Raw genomic sequence first — 17,015 nt, 5'->3', positions numbered from 1 at the left:
TGGTAAATTAGACACTTTCTTTGACACTAGCGCACAGGATCACTTCCCCCCACAAACCCAGCCATGCCAAAGCTTGCGATGCAACTGCATCAAAAGGAATAATTGTGCTTTCCTCCTCTTCTTGCCTAGCAAAGGATCCAGGGAGAGCAATAAAATGGTGACATAATGTTTAGAAAGGAGACTGTGAGCGCGCTGTTAAAAACGGCCTGTGGCAAACCACAGATGGGGTAATAAACATGAAACCAAATCTCCCTGGCTGCTTAACTGCTAATTTGCTCCGGTGCATAAACTGTACATATCACTCTTTAGCAAAAATTACATTTCAGAGCCAAAGCTTCACCCTATTTAAGTGGCAAAATTCCACGGTTTGCAAAGGAACCAGGACCTAGCTGTTAGGAACAAAACCTATTTGCCACTCTGATGGCTGCAGAGGGGTCTTAGATGTAGTAATTCAGTTATGCTAATGGGGGGAAAAACTGACCCCCTTGCCTAGGATACCCATGCTCCCTGCAAATTACTGTGTGCCAGGGCATATGCTCCCTACTTGCTATTCTACAACTAGATTGGAGTGGACTACAGCTAGTGGATCTGTCATGTATATCCATCAAGCTGGAGTGCTTGAGCTGCAAGAGCTTAGTACAGTATGGATACTTGGGTATTACTTTTCTGTTACTCTCTAGCCTTTCCCACATGGAGATTACCAATGCTAAGAAGCAATATTGAATTTTATTAGTGGATGTTTAGGACGACTAATCTAAAGGTCCCCAAAGTCACAAATAAAGAGACTGAACTCCTATGACTAACATTAACTGAAGAAATACTCAAAATCACAACTTTGGACCCTCACTCACATCAAAACACAGTATGCAAAATATCCCAGAGTATGCCACAGGGGAAAACTGAGGGAGACAAGGGCACTGCCAATGCCCTGCCATTGAAACTCTTGACAGTTCCCGTTTCTCATCATCTTACCTCCCTTTAAAAGTGCTTTATTTTTGATGATTTACTAATGTGTTTTAATAGCGTTGTGGGTATCCAAATTAGGTGCACTGCTCTATATCACTTTTGGTCCTTCTTTTCACTTTGTTACACACAGATTCTACTTTTGCCTTTTTTCAGCCCTTTGAGATAGCCCCATCCTTCAAATGCTCCTGAAGATAACTGCTAATGCTTTCCAGATTGTTTCACCTATTTTTTTTTAAGTACTCTTGGGCAAATTTCATCCAATTTTGTCAATTGAATGCATCCAACTTATCTCAATAGCCTCCCTCAGTTCTGGCCTGCATTTTTATCCTCGGTTGACATTCAGTGCATTAAGTGCCTGGTCAAAAATAACCTTACTTGTGTGAAAACTAAAGCAAAATAGGCCTTGATTGCTTTGGTTCTCTGTGTCATCCATTGTTTCCTTTTCTTCCCCATTAAGTAACAGACCTCTTCTTTCCTTTGTTTTCTTTAGACGTCTAATATATTTATAGTACCTTTTCTTTCTGCCTTTTATGTTCCTTGCTAGAGGTAACTTTTGTACCTTGCCCTTTTTGATTTTATCACTGTATGCTGCACTGTTCCCATCCAGTTATCTTTAGACATCTGGTGTTGTTTCTACTTTTGCACAATTCATGTTTAATTATAAGGTCATCAACCAGTTATTCAGATGCGACCCAGTTCCACAGCAGAGACAGAGACCATCCCATGCCATTTCCAGTTAAATGCACAGGACCACCAATTGGGACAGGTGCCACTTGTATTTTCATGAAGCCTAATTTTTCAGTGGAAAAATATTTCCATCAAAAATTTCCTGCCAACCCTAATCAAGAAAGGGTAACAGTGTTTGGGAATGTCCTTCGCTCTCCTCTCATCCACACACTTTCCACCTCTTGTTCTCTGGACCTGTTGTTAATCACAGTTCATAGGAAGCCATGAATCAGAAACCATTAGATATAACAACTATATTTCCTAATACTTCTGAAAGTATGTATCTGAAATCAAAAATTGCTGCTGCTTATGAGATAAATTACAGCTCTTTTATTTCTCCCTATTTCTGTCTGATTGCCTGCAAAGCTTAAGGTAAGTTAAAGGTCCAAAGCACTGCATCCCTTTGCATTATCATAATACAGACAAACAAACAAAAAAAACCCTTCTGTTGTCCTGAATAATGGCTCCACTATTGATGCAGCAGACTCTTCATTCAATTTTTTGAGGCAGCTGAATGTAATTTAACATGTTTTTAGTCTAATGCCAGTCCAAGCCAATATAATTACTCCATGAGTATAATACCAAAAAAATTGATTAGTATAAGCTACTTTCTTTTGGCAAGCTGTTTTTGGAGGGCGGGGGGGCGGGTATCTTTTTTCTAGATAACAGTTTTGGTGGTTCTTGATATTCCTTTTCTTCAAAATTAAGCCAGATAATCAACTGCAGTAAATGGAAGACGTGCACCAGTACATAACAGTTGAGAACCTGGTCGCTTGCCTTTTGTTATAAATTAATGTTAGACTTGATGATGGAAAACAAATGGGGAGCAGGGGACGGGGGAAGAATCTGGTTAAGAAACTGAGTAATAGTGAATGGGAAATCTGGTCACATTTCACCATGGCAAAAGGTTACTAAACAGATACACAAAGCTCATATTAATTTATTATAGTTGTCAAAAGTGTGATGAATCCATGGGGTTTCAAAATTGGCAGGGGATACAAAAACATTTAGTCAAAACTACTGAAGATCAAGATGTACCCCCCAAAGGGCATAACCAAACCAGAGGAATAGGAAGCAAAAAACAAATGAAATGTGAAGCTATCAATCAACGCTAGAATGATTTTGAACTGTTCAAACAAACTTTAATTCATTTAGAGACTAGCAACCAGCCAAAACAGATCTGTATGTCATTGCAGGCAGCATCATGAAAATGGACATTCAGTATTCAATGATCGTCCTGTCACTGATCATTCCTTTGTAGTGTTCTTTTCAAAATCTCCAACTATGAACTTTGATGCTCAGTGTGGGCACTAAATGCCCGTGGGGAAAAAAACATTTTTTCAATGAAAAGAAAATTTTCACCAAAAAAATAGGTTTTGAAAAAATGGAAATTAAAATTCAAAGATCACCTTTGTCTTTGCTTTTTTAATTTTTTGCCGCTGGACTGAAAAACAGGGAGTAAAACTCAATACCAAGAACTCCTGTGAGTTTTTTTTCACAGCAACATTTTGCAGCTTGGTCTCTACCCTGGAAAATGAAAGATTACAGTTTAGGCCTCTATTTCCCATTCTAACTTAATAAACCTAATTAAAAGGAACACATGCAAAGCAAAAGGAGTCAATCACAAATTTTCTTGAAAACTGCTTTCTTCTTGCCTGCTGTCATGCCCCCTTGTGGTGTGCCACATACAGCATACATGCACATGATTCAGGCTAGGGACGATTCAGGGTAGGGACCTTATTCTCATCATGTCATGTTGCAGTCATTCCAGTTCAATGTTGTATCCCTTTTCCTACGCTCTACTTGCCTGTATGTATATTATAAGTGTGACAGCCTACATCCTGCTTGATTAAACAGAAGACCTTCTGAGCTTAAATTAATGAACTGCTAACAGCTTGGGCTAAAAAACCAAACTTCTTGGACTGGAGTAACTCAGACACAAAGACAGACCTCTAATGAGGTCCTAAGTGCAGGAATTGTGCCTTACCAAGGCCCTGCTGACCAAATTTGCCATTGGATGCCTGCTGACAAAATTACATAGCGTAGACCATTGTCTGTGTGTTCACACAGAGCTTAGCACACAAAATCAGTGATAATAAGGGTTGGAAGGGACTTCAGTAGTTGAAGGTTGATATTAAATCCACCCTCATTCTTCTCTTCTCCAGACTAGATAAACCCAGTTCCCTCAGCCTTGCCTCATAAATCATGTCCCCCAGCCCCCTAACAATTTTGTTGCCCTCCATAGGACTGTCTCCAATTTGTCCACATCCTTTCTGTAGTGGGGGGCCCAAAACTGGACGCAGGACTGCAGATGTGGCCTCACCAGTGCTGAATAGAGCAGAAGAATCACTTCCCTCGATCTGCTGGAAACACACCTACCAATGCAGCCCAGGATGCCATTAGCCTTCATGGCAACAAGGGCACACTGCTGGTTTGTATTCAGCTCTTTGTCCACCGTAACCCCCATGTCCTTTTCTGCGGAGCTGCTGCTTAGCCAGTCAGCCCCCAGCCTGTACCGGTGCATGGGATTGTTCTGTCCTAAATGCAGGACTTTGCACTTGTCCTTGCTGAACCTCATGGGGTTTCTTCTGGCCCAACCCTCCAATTTGTCTAGGTCTCTGAATCTTAGCCTTGGCCTCCAACATATCTACTACTCTCCCCAGCTTGGTGTCATCTGCAAACTTACTGAGGGTGCACTCCACCCCATCTTCCACGTTGTTGAAGACATTGAACAAAATAGGCTCCAGGACCAACCCCTGGGGTATTCCACGTGATACTGGCTGCCAACCAGACATCAAGCCATTAACTACTACCCTTTGAGCTCAAAGATCCAGCCGGTTTTCTATCCATCTTACAGTCCATTCATGCAACCCATACATCCTTAGGTTACAAGAATGTTATGGGATGTATTATCAAAAGCCTTGCTTAAGTCAAGGTATATCACATTCACTGGTCTCCCCGCATCCAAAGAACCAGTCATCTCATAGAAGGCAATCAGGTTGGTCAGGCATGACTTACCCTTGGTAAATCTATGCTGACTGTTCCTAATCACCTTCTTCTCCTCCAAGTGCTTCAAAATGGATTCATTGTGGACCTGCTCCATTTTTCCAGGGACTGAGGTGAAGCTGACTGGTCAGTAATGCCCCAGATCCTCCTTCTTCCCTTTCTTAAATATGGGCACTATATTTCCCCTTTTCCAATTATCTGGGACCTCCCCTGATTGCCATGAATTGTCAAAGATAATGGCCAGCCGCTCTGCAATCACATCAGCCAACTCCCTCAGCACCCTCAGGTGCATCACACCTAACCCCATGGATTTGTACACATCCATTTGTTCTGAACAGTCCCTAACCTGTTCTTTCACCACTGTTGACTGCTCACCTCCTCCCCAAACTGTGCTGCCAGGTGCTTCTATGTGCTGAACTCGCCTGTGAAAAATGAGGTGAAATGAGTACTTCAGAACTGAGTACTTCCACCTTTTCTGCATCATCTGTCACTAGGTTGCCTCCCCCATTTAATAAGTGATCCACACTTTCCCTGATCTTCATCTTGTTGCTCAAAGACTTGTGGAAACCCTTCTTGTTACCCTTTATGTCCCTTGCTAGCTGCAACTGTAACTGTGCTTTGGCCTTCCTGGCTTCATCCCTGCATGCCCAAACAACACGCTTATACTCCTCCCTAATCATTTGTCCAAGTTTCCACTTCTTGTAAGCTTCCTTTTTGTGCGTTAGCTCACTGAAGAGTTCCCTGCTAAGCCAAGCTGATTTTCTGGCATACTTGCTTGCCTTCCTTCGCATTGGGATGGTTCATTCCTGTGCCCTCAGGAAGGTTTCTTTAAAATACAACCTACCCTCCTGGACTCCTTTACCCCTCAGACTGGTCTCCCTGGGGATCCTGCCCTTAAATACCCTGAGTCGAATTCTGCTTTTCTGAAGTCCAGGGTCCTTACACCACCGCATGCTCCTAGCTGCAAATGTTAACTGTTGCTTTTTGGAGTGGGGATACATGTCCTGATTTCTTCCCCACCCCCCACGAGTTCTCAGCAGCTGCAATCAGAGTTATCAGAAACATCAAAAACCCAACGCTGGCATACCACATAAGAACGAAGTGCCATTCTTTCCCAGAAGATCCTCTTTCTACAGCCATTGCAGGTTCCCACAGAGCCTGATTAGGCTATTGCTGTCTTGAAGCAGAAGCATTTTGATCAGCACCGCTCTGTTGTAAGGGAAAGAAGAATCAGACTCAAAGCAACCACACTGCAGGATTTTCAGTGCTGGCATCTCAGTGATAGGCAGGAAGCAACTCTTTATCTAAAAGTAACCCTTCTGCAAAGAGGTAATGTGGGGAGGGGCCCAACAGGCTGACCTTAACTTAAATAGACAGTTTCCTAGCAGCCAGGTGGGAAACACGCTTCCAGCTTATATTTGGGAACCATGCCAGAAGAAGGCCACACACAACAAATTAAACAGGAAAAACAGCGTGTCTGCCCATCCAGGAACCTTATGGGTATTGAGCTCTATTTCTCAATTAACACCAAGGGTACTTCTGGCTCATTCTGCTCTGTGCACTCTGCGGACCTGCCTCTTCAACCCTACAGTCCCACATCTTCCTCCATGAATAAACTTTCTTAGATTGCAAGCTCCTTCGGACAAGAACCATGGCTTTTTGCGTTTGTACTGCCCAGGATCCTGATCCACAATTGTACTACAAGAGCCCCTAGGAGTCCCAATTGATAGAGTTTCAGCTTCCGTATAAAGGCACTGCAGTATACTCAGGGCCCTGTGAAAGGACAGACGACTTTATATTAATGGCAGAAGGCAGATGGGATAGATTCTGTTCCCAAACTCTAATAAAGACTATCCTCTACCCTACTGTCACCACCTGTAAAATATATTGCCGTCATTGTTAACATGTAGGAACTTTGCATTTCCATCCAAGACAGAGGTGGGCAACATACAGCACACAGGCTGGATCGGGCCCATGTGGGGTTTTGTCTGGCCTGCAGCGGGTCCCTTGGTCCCCTGGCCCAGGCACAGTCCAGTCATGGCACATCCTGCTTCCCATGGGCTGGGGTGGTTTTGTGGCTGCACTGCCTAGAAGCCCAGAGGGCAGGCAGCTCCTTCCGGCTGCCACTGCCCTGGCCTCAGCCCTGCAATAATGACGGGGATGTGTGCTGCACAGCCCTGACCCCACACACGCCACAGTTACTCTGGCCTTGCCCTCCCAGGCTCAGCAGTGGCAGCACAGGACAAAAGCTGTTGCTCAAAGTAGAGGGAAAGCGGCCTCTCCCCTTCCTGCTGCAGCTGCCTGGAGCCTGCGCAGAGCTGTCCTCCATTTCTGCAGCCATCATGGCAACCTCTGGGCTGCCATGCAGGGCAGCAGTGGCAGCACGGAGCAGATGCAGGGCAACCCAGTGCAGCACAGGCTCCAGCCTAGAGCAGACGCAGGGCACCCGAGGTCAGGGCTGTGCAGTAGAGCTGTGCGAAACAGCACTGTTTCATTTCAACTTCCTTTTTGCTGTCTCGAAGGGACAGTGTTTCATTTCATCATTTTGTTTCATTTTGAAGCACTGGTCTGTTTCGTTTCATCGAAACTGTTTTGCAATTTCAACACGTTTCTGTGTTTCACCCGTACGCTATAATGGGGAATCATGATAATACCTAAAACTTCATCATTTCCTACCAGATTCAGATGAAAATTACAGGGATAGTAGCCCCTTCTGAGGGCATGAAGCCTGCCAAGTTTCAAGGAGATAGGTGCAGAAATTTCTGGGAAACTGCGCCTCCAACTGTTTAAAGCAAAACTCATGACCCTTGCCAGCAGTGGCAGCCACCTGTTATCTAGAGCGGGGATCAGGGGGCCTCCACCCCTGGGAGGGCTGCAGGGCTGTGCCAGACTCCTCCCGGAGATGTGGGTCCCCAGATTTGCACACCAGATGATAGGAGACTGCCACTGCCACCTGGGACCGGTGCTGGGTGCAGCCTATGCCCAGTGCTGGGAAGATTGCTACTGCCGCTGGCCCCAGGCAGCCTCCTACCATCCAGCGCGCAGATCCAGGGACCCGCACCCCCAGGAGTCCGGCACAACCCCATAGCCCTCCCAGGGCTGCTGGCCCCTGGATCTGATGCTAGCAGACTGCCGCTGGCAGCAGCTATCTTCCCAGCACTGGGCGCAGACTGTGCCCAGAGCCAGTCCCAGACAGCAGCAACAGCCTCCTTTCATCCAGCGTGCAGATGTGGAGGCCCGCAGCCTTCTGTGCCGGACTCCTTCCGGGGTGCAGGCTCCTGGATCTGTGTGCAGGATCACAGGAGATTGCCACTACTGGCTGGGATTGGCACTAGGCACAGCCTGTGCCGAGCACCGGGAAAACTTCCACCTGCCACTGGCCCCAGCCGGCAGCGAGAGCATGCTGTCATCCCACGTACAGATCCGGGGGCTCACACCCTTGGGAGGGCTGTGGGGCTGCGCCAGACTCCTTCCGGGGGGAGCCTGGATCTGTGCACAAGATGATAGCAGGCTGCCGCTGCCAGCTGGGACTGGCACTGAAGCCAAGTAAGCCCAGCTTTGAAACTTTTCAAAATTTTCGAAACATTTTGAGTGCCCTTGTTTTGTTTCAAAGGTGCCCCCCACCACAGGCACACCCCCAGCCACCCTCCCCCTCCACACACTCCCCATACCTAGCCACACCTCCCCACACCCACACTCCACATGCCCACGCATACACACACACACAGCTTCCCACAAACCCCACAGCTACCCTTCCATACCCCCCATGCACCACACTCCACTACAATATACAAGAGTAAGACCTCATTTTGAACTGTTATGTAATCACCTCTATATACACCACAAACGCACACAAATCAGGACAAAAATTTTTTTTTTAAATAAAGAATTTTTTAGTTCTTTTAATAATATTATTTTATTATTAGCCAATTACCCGTCAAGAATGACCGGGGTGGGGGAAGGGCAGGGATGGTGTGCTACCACCTAACGCCCCATGCTGCTGCCATTCTGCCTCTTGCAGGGAGCGGGGTGGGTGAGCCGAGGCCAGCACTTCGAGTCTCAGGTCCCCCACCCTCCGTCTGGTCTTTGGCACCACTTCAGAAACATGGCAGCACGCCCCCATGCTTGGAGCACTCTGATTGGCTGCTTCCATCAGCCAATCAGAGTGCAAATAAAGCGTTACAGACAGACAGACAGACAGACAGACAGACAGACTTAGGCTTTTATAGTATTAGAATTACCAGAAGTCCCAAGGGGAGGGACTTCAGATGGTCAGGGGGTAGCAGGTAGGACTTGTGGTCCCAAGATTGCAACCAGGGACTACCCTTGCAGCCCATGACTGCTCACCAAAACCAAAACCCATTAAGTGGCCATCCACCCAAAATAATTGCCTGCCCCTGATCTAGAATATACAGCATAAAAATCCCCAAAATACATGTCATCTGGGTCTAAACTCCTATTAGAATTAATTGGAATTTACTCACTAATCAAGACCTGCAGCAGCACTTTATATCCAGACCACCACAGGCAAATAGCCAATAATAGGCAACACTTGGAGAGATCAGCAAAAGGGAGGCTTCACTACAAAAACTGAAATTAATGATACTTGCACTAATCAAAATGAGGGGGAGCAGACAGTATGTAAGATCTTTTTTTTTTCCAAGATCCAAATTACCTTATGTTTAGCCCATGTGTCTTGAACCAGAAACCTTCCCTGCGGAGTATTTTGTGGCGCAGTCTTATCTTAGAGGGGGAAAAAACGTCTACAAAGTCTAATTTATGTACCCAGACTCATAAAAGGTCTTTTTTTCCAGGGAGGCTCAGGATGAAATTAATGCGTCTTTCATTTTCAATAAAAGCTGTACACTGCAAACAAAGCCATGCTGACTGAAAAGCAGTAACTGGAGTGATTTGCCTCTACGCAGATTTGGACAGTCAGATAATTCTTGGCTGTTAAATAAGGCTTTTTTGGGAACAGCATGCCAAGGGATATAAAAAGAAAAAAAACATATTCTGGCAAGGCATTAAAACCTCAGCATGAGCTGGAGCAGAAATCCTTACACGTTCAGCCAAAAAGATAACTCAAGACCGAGGTAGATTTTTTCCTCCTTCCTGACCCTAGCTCCAGGGGATGTGGTTTTGGAGAAAACCTGGGTTAACAAGCAGATGCTCTGCAGCCATTACATAGTATTTAGAAGTCAACCTGGGAACAGAGAGAGCGCCATTACATCTCCAGCTGGCAAGGGGGAGGTGGTCTTTGCCTACTGAAGGAAAGCAACAAGCCAAGGTGTCAACAGCTGCCTTCAGCGAGCAGTACACCCTGGAAGAGGTAGACAGAATTGGAACGGTATCACTTGTGCACGATAATAGCAAATACAAGCGTTTTGAAATACCAGGGATTATTTCATACTCCTTGCATAGAACAGAAGCAATTATTCCCCAGCTGGATCGTAACTAGCTGCTGGTCATACAGCATGTTTGTATGTCATTAAACCACGAACTACCTGTGAGGCCAAGACATAATTACCCTGGATCTTTTAAGATCTACTGCAGTATAACACGTCTGCTTTTTCCATTTCATTTTTCCAAACATGATTTGTCAAAGAGACTCTTTCAATCCTTGATCAGAGACCTGATGTGAACAAACGGGGAAAAAAAAACCAAACAAAAGACAGAACAACTTCAGCTCCCATGGCTGCATGATCTCAAGCAGGTCACCTTTTATCTCCAGTCTTCTACTTACAAAGATAGTGGGTTGTGTTTTCCTAACTACCTCCCAAAAGCACTTTCTTTGTCAGCAGCAAAGAATCTAGATCCTCTAAAACCGAGTACACTGCCAGGGGTTGTTATTTCTTGTTAGCAAGGCGTGGTAGCATTGAGCAGAATTTCTTACTTAGCTTCCTCATTTATGTATAGGGGCTATTTGCAGAAGTTTAAAAAAAAAAAAAAAAATGCTTTTCCAGAAGCAGCAGCATGTTACAAATCCTTCAGAGTGGAGTCAAAGTATAGATAGGGTAAATCAGCAGGGCTTTTTGGCGCTTTTAGCTAAAACTGATTCCATCAACTATTAGATAACAGCACCAAAAAAGCCACACGAATGCACCTGATCTTATACAGATGGCAGGTGAGCCAAGTCCAACTAATGTACTGCTTCCATAGGAGCACACCAAGTTTAAAGTAAAATGTCATTTTAGGGGTTGGTTTTTTAACGTATGCAAACAGAATTGAGTTTTATTTTGTAGCTTTGAGGAGGAAAAAAAAAAAGAAAATAAGGAATGCTTCCTAGGAGGTCTCACATTTTCCATTAGTAGAATGAAGGGTCACTATACCAGCTGATAGAGATGCTGCTGGAACAAAAAAGCCTGCAAGATTCTGATGCACATTAGCTTCGGCAAGAAGCAACGGACACTGAAGCCAATTTGGACACAATATACTTGTCCCACAGTTCTTTTTAAGTCAGTAGCACCTTGATATTTATTACAGCACAGCGGAGATCAGTACGAGGCACCAGGAGAGGAAGGATAGATACTGCATTTGCATGGCTGACTACAAAAGTCACATTTGGAAAGCAGTTAATTTCTATTTCATCTAAGCTTTCACGTATGATCACTACTTGAGAATTTTCTTGGGCAAGTTGTTCATCATTGGTCTAGTGGCTTGAATGCTAGAGAAGAATCCAGGAGACGTGGGTTCCACCGCAGGCTCTGCGATTTACCCACTCTGACTTTTGCCAAGTCACTTCACTTCTTTCTTCTCCCATGTTTTGTCTTAGAGAATTAACAGATTCAGTGTGCATATGTGCAGCACATAATAAAAAACGAAGCCACAGGCACTACTGTAATAAGTAGAAGGGCAAGGAGAAACAAAACAGACAACTAAAGAGACATCAGTTACATAGGTTCTTTACTTTCCAAGGTCAGTGCCAGACAATGCCATTCAAGTTATAGCAAAGACATTATCATTCAAGTTATAGCAAAGTACACACAACAGCTAACTACCAGCCCATACTGAACAGCCCAAGGATTTTTCTTTCTGGATTCACCTTTATTTTAAAAATTACCAACACAATTCAGCCTACAAGGATACAGAAAAAATGTCTAAACTAGTACTGACTCAGGCTTGCATTTTAAAAGCTGTCCAGCATCTCTCTCCTTTTAAATCTCAAACCCCTCCTTTTGAGCAAATACCTAAGAAAAAGCAGAAATTTTTTTTTTTTTTTTTTTTTTTGCTTATTAACTATTTGCCATTTAATGCATATTTGAGACATGGTCATTTTCTTTGGATAAGCTCTGAATCCATGTAGAGGTAAACTACTGAGTCTCCAACAAGGTATCAAGGACCTACAAACCTACTGAAATAATTTAATTTCTTTCCAAAAAAAAAAGAACAGACCTATAGTATGGCTAAGGGCTGTACGTTCCATCTGAAGCCAGATGTTACTGCTAGTACTTCCAGCACACACATTCTTCCTCTACTATCCACTGATGCGGTAATTCATGTGGATTTTTGGTTTGATGTCACACACTAGTGACAGCAGTTCAGTCAGCACCTCTTCCCTATTCTTTTGGAAGTTTTCTTGGATTATGCTCATCTTCTCCTGGGTCTCCTTCTCAACCTCGGTGGTGCAGCTTCCGTGACATCCAAGAGCCTGAGCGAATGAAAAGAAAAAAGCAATCCACTTAGAACAAAAAGCTCCTTGGTAAGGAAGCAAACTATTGTGAACAATTTTTATGTTCTGCTACTCTGTATGCTTCAGTAATAATCATTACACTTCTTGCAGCAACACAGCGTAGCGGTAAAGTAGTAATGCCAAGAGAGAGTTGCTTCATCACGGTTGCTTCATTGCTATCCCTTGAATCATTAGACCATCTCATCTATTTAGCATATAAGCTTTGGGGGAATTTGTGCAGTCCCTAGGACAATGACACCTTGGTTTTAATTGGGGCCTTTTGGACACTACTTTAAGTAAGACTGCTAATAATGATAGCAGCTAATACAATATTCGCAGTAATATTTAAGTAAAGGACTTTTGAAAAATGTATTCCTTTGTCATTCCTAACCCTTCGATTTCTCTGGAAGGTACAAACACTTCAACTTGGCTGCGCACCAAACACGAGCAATGTCAAGGCACAGGACAGGACTCACAGGACCTGGATTCTATTCCTCTGCCGTAAATACAACTCGAGGACGAAGGGAAAAAAAAAAAAAAAAAAAGCCATGACCACTTCAAATCTGTCTCTCGGCTTCTCCATTTGTAAATAGGGACTTGAAGCCTCAGAGGCAGGAAATCAGGAATTAAACACAAGGTTCAGAAATGTTGTTGGTACAGGAATCAGAAGCACAAGAACCGTACTTCAGTACCCAAACTCCAAAGTATGGTGAATAGAACAGAGTCAAAGTCTTGAATGGACTAGTACTGTTACTGGTTAGAGAATGAAAAAGGAAAAGCTTAAGAAATAAGATCTTAGCTTACTGGTGTCAAGATTGATTTGCTGGTTTATAATGCGGGGGGGGAGGGGGTCCATGTGAGGACAGGCTTAACTGAAATTATACACTGCCAACTTAAAAAGTTGTATAGAAAGAAGAAAATGAGTGATTCATCTTCTTGGAAATCTGATTGCAGGTAGTGTAGGAATACCTCTTACAAAAACAGAGCTGGCACAAAGTAGCGCGTCACTGCTCTCACAACACACTTCAAAGGAAAGAGGGCTCCCACTTGGAACCTTTGATGAAGGCTGAGGTCACACATACTATTTTACATTTTGCTGGGAATAAAAGCACCACATAAAACAGAGCATGCAAAGCTGCCAAGAGATTTATAGGCCACTTGATAAACTTACATCACAAAATTCAAATCTTTAAACACTCAAGGAACCATAGTGAAACATTTGCAAGAAAGACTAGCTCTGCAGAACTGAGCGTGATCTCCTTTTGTTATTAATGCACAAAGTCTACTTTGTAAGACTAACCCATGACACACAAGTCAGACCTCATTAATATTAACCGCTTCACTACTGATACCATGTTCCAGGTTCCAAGATGCAACAACACTCCTGCTGCTGACTGCTTTCCACTGATATTGCCATGGCAGCTGGCGGCACATTACAGCACAGGGAGGCAATTAAGGAAAACCACTCAAGGACAAAACCACCCCATGCAGAATGTTCTTCCACAAAGAGCAGCAGCTAAACATTTTGCAGAGCTCTAACAGCATCATCTCAAGCAGCAGCAACACCAACTCCAAGCAGCCCCAAGGACTGGGGGCTGGGGGACACAAGGATGAGGAGGAGGCAGCTGTGAATTATCTAATAAACTAACCGCTGCTTCCTTGGCTTTGAACTCCTTTTCCCTCTGCAGGCGGTACTGTTCAATCTCTGCCTGTGCTTCTTCTTTTGCCTGTTTCAGCCTCCGGTTCTTTCCTATTACCAAAAAATATGCCAGATTAGAATAACATCTGAGACAGAGAGAGACAGCTAGGACACAACATTCCCCATAGGCATCCAACTTAGCAGACAGTTACTGTGGCATCTACAGTTGCAACTTGGCAGGAAGAGCCTGTGGGAAGCCATTGCCAGAATGCCACACACTTTCTAAGGCCTCCTCTGTTATCCAATTTTATACAGTTAACTGACATTCCTATATCTTCCAAGGGGGGACTGACTGCAGAATGCACCTCTGATCCATAAACCCACTCACCACCTGGCAAGACAAAAAAAAAAAGGGGGGGGTGGAAAGGGGGGGAAAAAGACCCTCAAAATCCAGAAATACTTGCTGCGGAAAAAAAAGTCCTGCTGCCTTGGCTCAGCTGATCTGTACTTTCTGTAAGAGTACTTGCAGTCTGCACAACAGACAGATCAAGTGATCACAGCTTTGCCTCAGTCCAGTTGTGCAATGGCTACAAGTTACATGTTATATGACACCCCTCCCCCCCCCTTTAAGGATTTCTATATTTAAGCCAAATTAAAGCAATGTACCTCCCAGGTAAAGAAGCTGAAATGATTAAGCAGGAGATAAGCAGTAAAACAGCACTTGGGAAGTGTGACAAGAACTCCTCAGAGTAGTAACTATGGATGAAGTCCTGGCTCCATTAAGATCAATGAAAAAAAAAAAATACTTCCATCACCTTTGATGAGGCTAGGGTCCAACTCTGTCTTTGCTTCCTGGGCATTTATGTAGAGATTAGAGATTCAACATGCCAGCAAAAAAGCAGATAAGAAATATGAGCATGCCAGCCCACTCCTCATGGTGAAAGTGCTTGTTCCTGTTTGGTGGTCTCACTTTTATAAGGATCTCTGCACAGATTAGTTGTTCAACTGATCTGGAGAGATTTCAATTCCTGGATCACAAGCATCTCTCCCACCACTCCATGCTACATCTTCACACAGAAGGCGGCGCTTTCTTGGGGCAGGCAAGCCGTCACAGGAGCGAGCTCATAAGGAGCTAAGCGCCACATAAATTTCACCATCTTTTGTAGACAAGGTTCTTTGATTCACCCAAAGAACCTTGTCTGCCTATGTCCTCAGACCAGCACGGCTACAACCTACACCATCCTCTGCAAGCCTACAGCACATTTTCTTTGACCCCGCCGGCTTTAACCAGACACACAGCAGTACTTTTCCTGTTAAAAACAACTCCACAATGAACACTCCCTGCAGGCACTTCTGCCTTAGAGTGCCAGACGCTAGCCGTATTCCTTAGTGCACTAGGGCACGCTCCTCCTGCTATAGCAAGCAGTGAATAGGAGCTCAAACAGGGCAGAAAAATACAGAACCTCCTGACTGCTCCACGCAAGGGGCCCAGCTTCCCTTCTACGCACTTCTCCATCCCCAGCAGCTGCCTGACTTGTAGCCATTGCCCATTTCAACACTCCTCAAAAGGGCAGGTCCACACCACAGCAAAGACCTCCTTGGGCACCTGGCTCCAGAAACAAGATGGGAGCAATTCCAGCCCCATCCACTCCCAGCCCATAGACCCAGCTCTGGAAATCAGGCTGCAGCTTCACCTGGGGAACACCCCAAGGCACCGCTCTGAGCATGCCCAGAGCGCCCCATTTGGTGCCCCCTTTCCTGCTCTTTTCTGGAACCAATTCATGGAGCAGAACAGGCTGATTTGCTGGGGGGACGCGGACAGGCCCTTCGGACGAACGTTGAAACATAAAAGGCTACGAACCCGGCAGCTGGTGGGGATGGAGAAGTGCTTAGAGCTGAAGCACCGGGAGGGCAGGGAAGCTGGGGAGCGCTCAGAAGATTCTGCATTTTTCAGCCCAACACGGGCCCATTCCCCCGGCCGCACAACGGGGACAAGCCACACGCCCCGGACCCCCGGGCACGAGAGCGAGCCCCAGGGGGGGGAGACTCCGCACCACCCTGGAGCGGCAGCACCTTTGCCCCTTGCTCCCTCCCCAGTGGGAACCCGCGCTCTCGCTTCCATGCCCGGCCCGTGCTCCTCGGGGACGGGCAGCAGCTGTCTCCCACCGCCTCCCTTCCGAACCCACGGGCTGGAAGCCCCTGAGCCCGGGAATGGAACGCGCCGGAGCCAATCAGAAACGCGCTCCGCGGTTCACGGGCCAATCGCGTGCGGGGACGCCGAAAGCGGGCGAGGGGCCGCCGGTTCGATCCCCGCTCGCTCCGGGCGCGGCAGGCCCCGGGACGCAGCGGCACTCACGCTTGCGGGCCTCGGCCACCTTCTCGGCGGCGCGCTTCTCAGCCTGCAGCAGCTGCTGGATGCCTTGCGACTGGCTGGCCATGGCAGCGATCCCGGCTCCCAAACGCGGCAGCGAGCTCCGGGCCTCGTCACGTGGGAGCGGCTTGCGTCACGTGAGCGGGACAGAACCCGGAAGGGGCCGGCCGGGGGAGGTGACCGCCAATCAGAGCAGGGGGCGGGGCGTCCCAAGTGGCTTTGTTTTCTGCCACGCCCGCGTGAAAGGTGACGATCGGCTTTGTACAATGACGTCACCCGTTGTACAAAGAGTGACAATCAGCTGTTTATCATCATGCTTATCCCTGTTTGTTGATGATCGTGCTGATTATGATAAACGTATCCCAGCAGCCCCGTGGTTGTTGCGGGTGACTGATGCAGCACGTGTACTGCCCAGTCGCTCTGAGGCGTCTCACCCCACTTGCGGGGTTGCCTTGCCCCAAAATCATCATAAGACATTGTTTGACGGCGGTGACCCAGTTCTCACTCCCATGGGTCTTTCAATGCGAGGTCAAGTCAATACCATTGATTCGCGACTGCCCCAGCGGCTTCGGCAGCAGCCAGTCTCCGAGGGGGCACGTGCCCCTCCCCATTCGCCCTCTAGGCATCACATATGACAG

General features: G+C 46.0%; 1 protein-coding gene across 2 annotated transcripts; it reads right to left on the bottom strand.

The window, feature by feature from the left end:
• Window positions 1-11,163: 11,163 nt before the first annotated feature.
• ATP6V1G1 (ATPase H+ transporting V1 subunit G1) lies at window positions 11,164-16,523 on the bottom strand. 2 transcript variants are annotated; one of them, XM_019540629.1, is made up of 3 exons: window positions 16,363-16,523; window positions 14,017-14,117; window positions 11,164-12,346 (listed from the first exon to the last, which is right to left on the bottom strand). In XM_019540629.1, the coding sequence occupies exons 1-3, from the start codon at window positions 16,442-16,444 to the stop codon at window positions 12,173-12,175; spliced, it is 357 nt and encodes a 118-aa protein (XP_019396174.1). In that variant the 5' UTR covers window positions 16,445-16,523; the 3' UTR covers window positions 11,164-12,172. The 2 variants fall into 2 exon arrangements, with proteins under 2 accessions (XP_019396174.1, XP_019396175.1); XM_019540630.1 differs by lacking the exon at window positions 16,363-16,523 and adding an exon at window positions 16,080-16,143.
• Between the last annotated feature and the right edge of the window lie 492 nt (window positions 16,524-17,015).

This window comes from Crocodylus porosus, unplaced genomic scaffold, assembly GCF_001723895.1.
Source record: "Crocodylus porosus isolate Cpor-Errol unplaced genomic scaffold, CroPor_comp1, whole genome shotgun sequence".
Lineage (NCBI taxonomy): Eukaryota > Metazoa > Chordata > Crocodylia > Crocodylidae > Crocodylus > Crocodylus porosus.
Note: the sequence above shows the minus strand (reverse complement) of the source record. Positions and strands in the feature narration are given on the sequence as shown.

What these genes read in the sequence shown, in the direction of transcription:
- ATP6V1G1 (XM_019540629.1), bottom strand. Translation starts at nt 16,444, where the DNA reads ATGGCCAGCCAGTCGCAAGGCATCCAGCAGCTGCTGCAGGCTGAGAAG. An exon ending in GGTGGCCGAGGCCCGCAAGC is followed by an intron (nt 14,118 to 16,362) that starts GTGAGTGCCGCT and finishes TTTTGGTAATAG; the next exon opens with GAAAGAACCGGAGGCTGAAA. An exon ending in TCAAAGCCAAGGAAGCAGCG is followed by an intron (nt 12,347 to 14,016) that starts GTTAGTTTATTA and finishes TCATTCGCTCAG; the next exon opens with GCTCTTGGATGTCACGGAAG.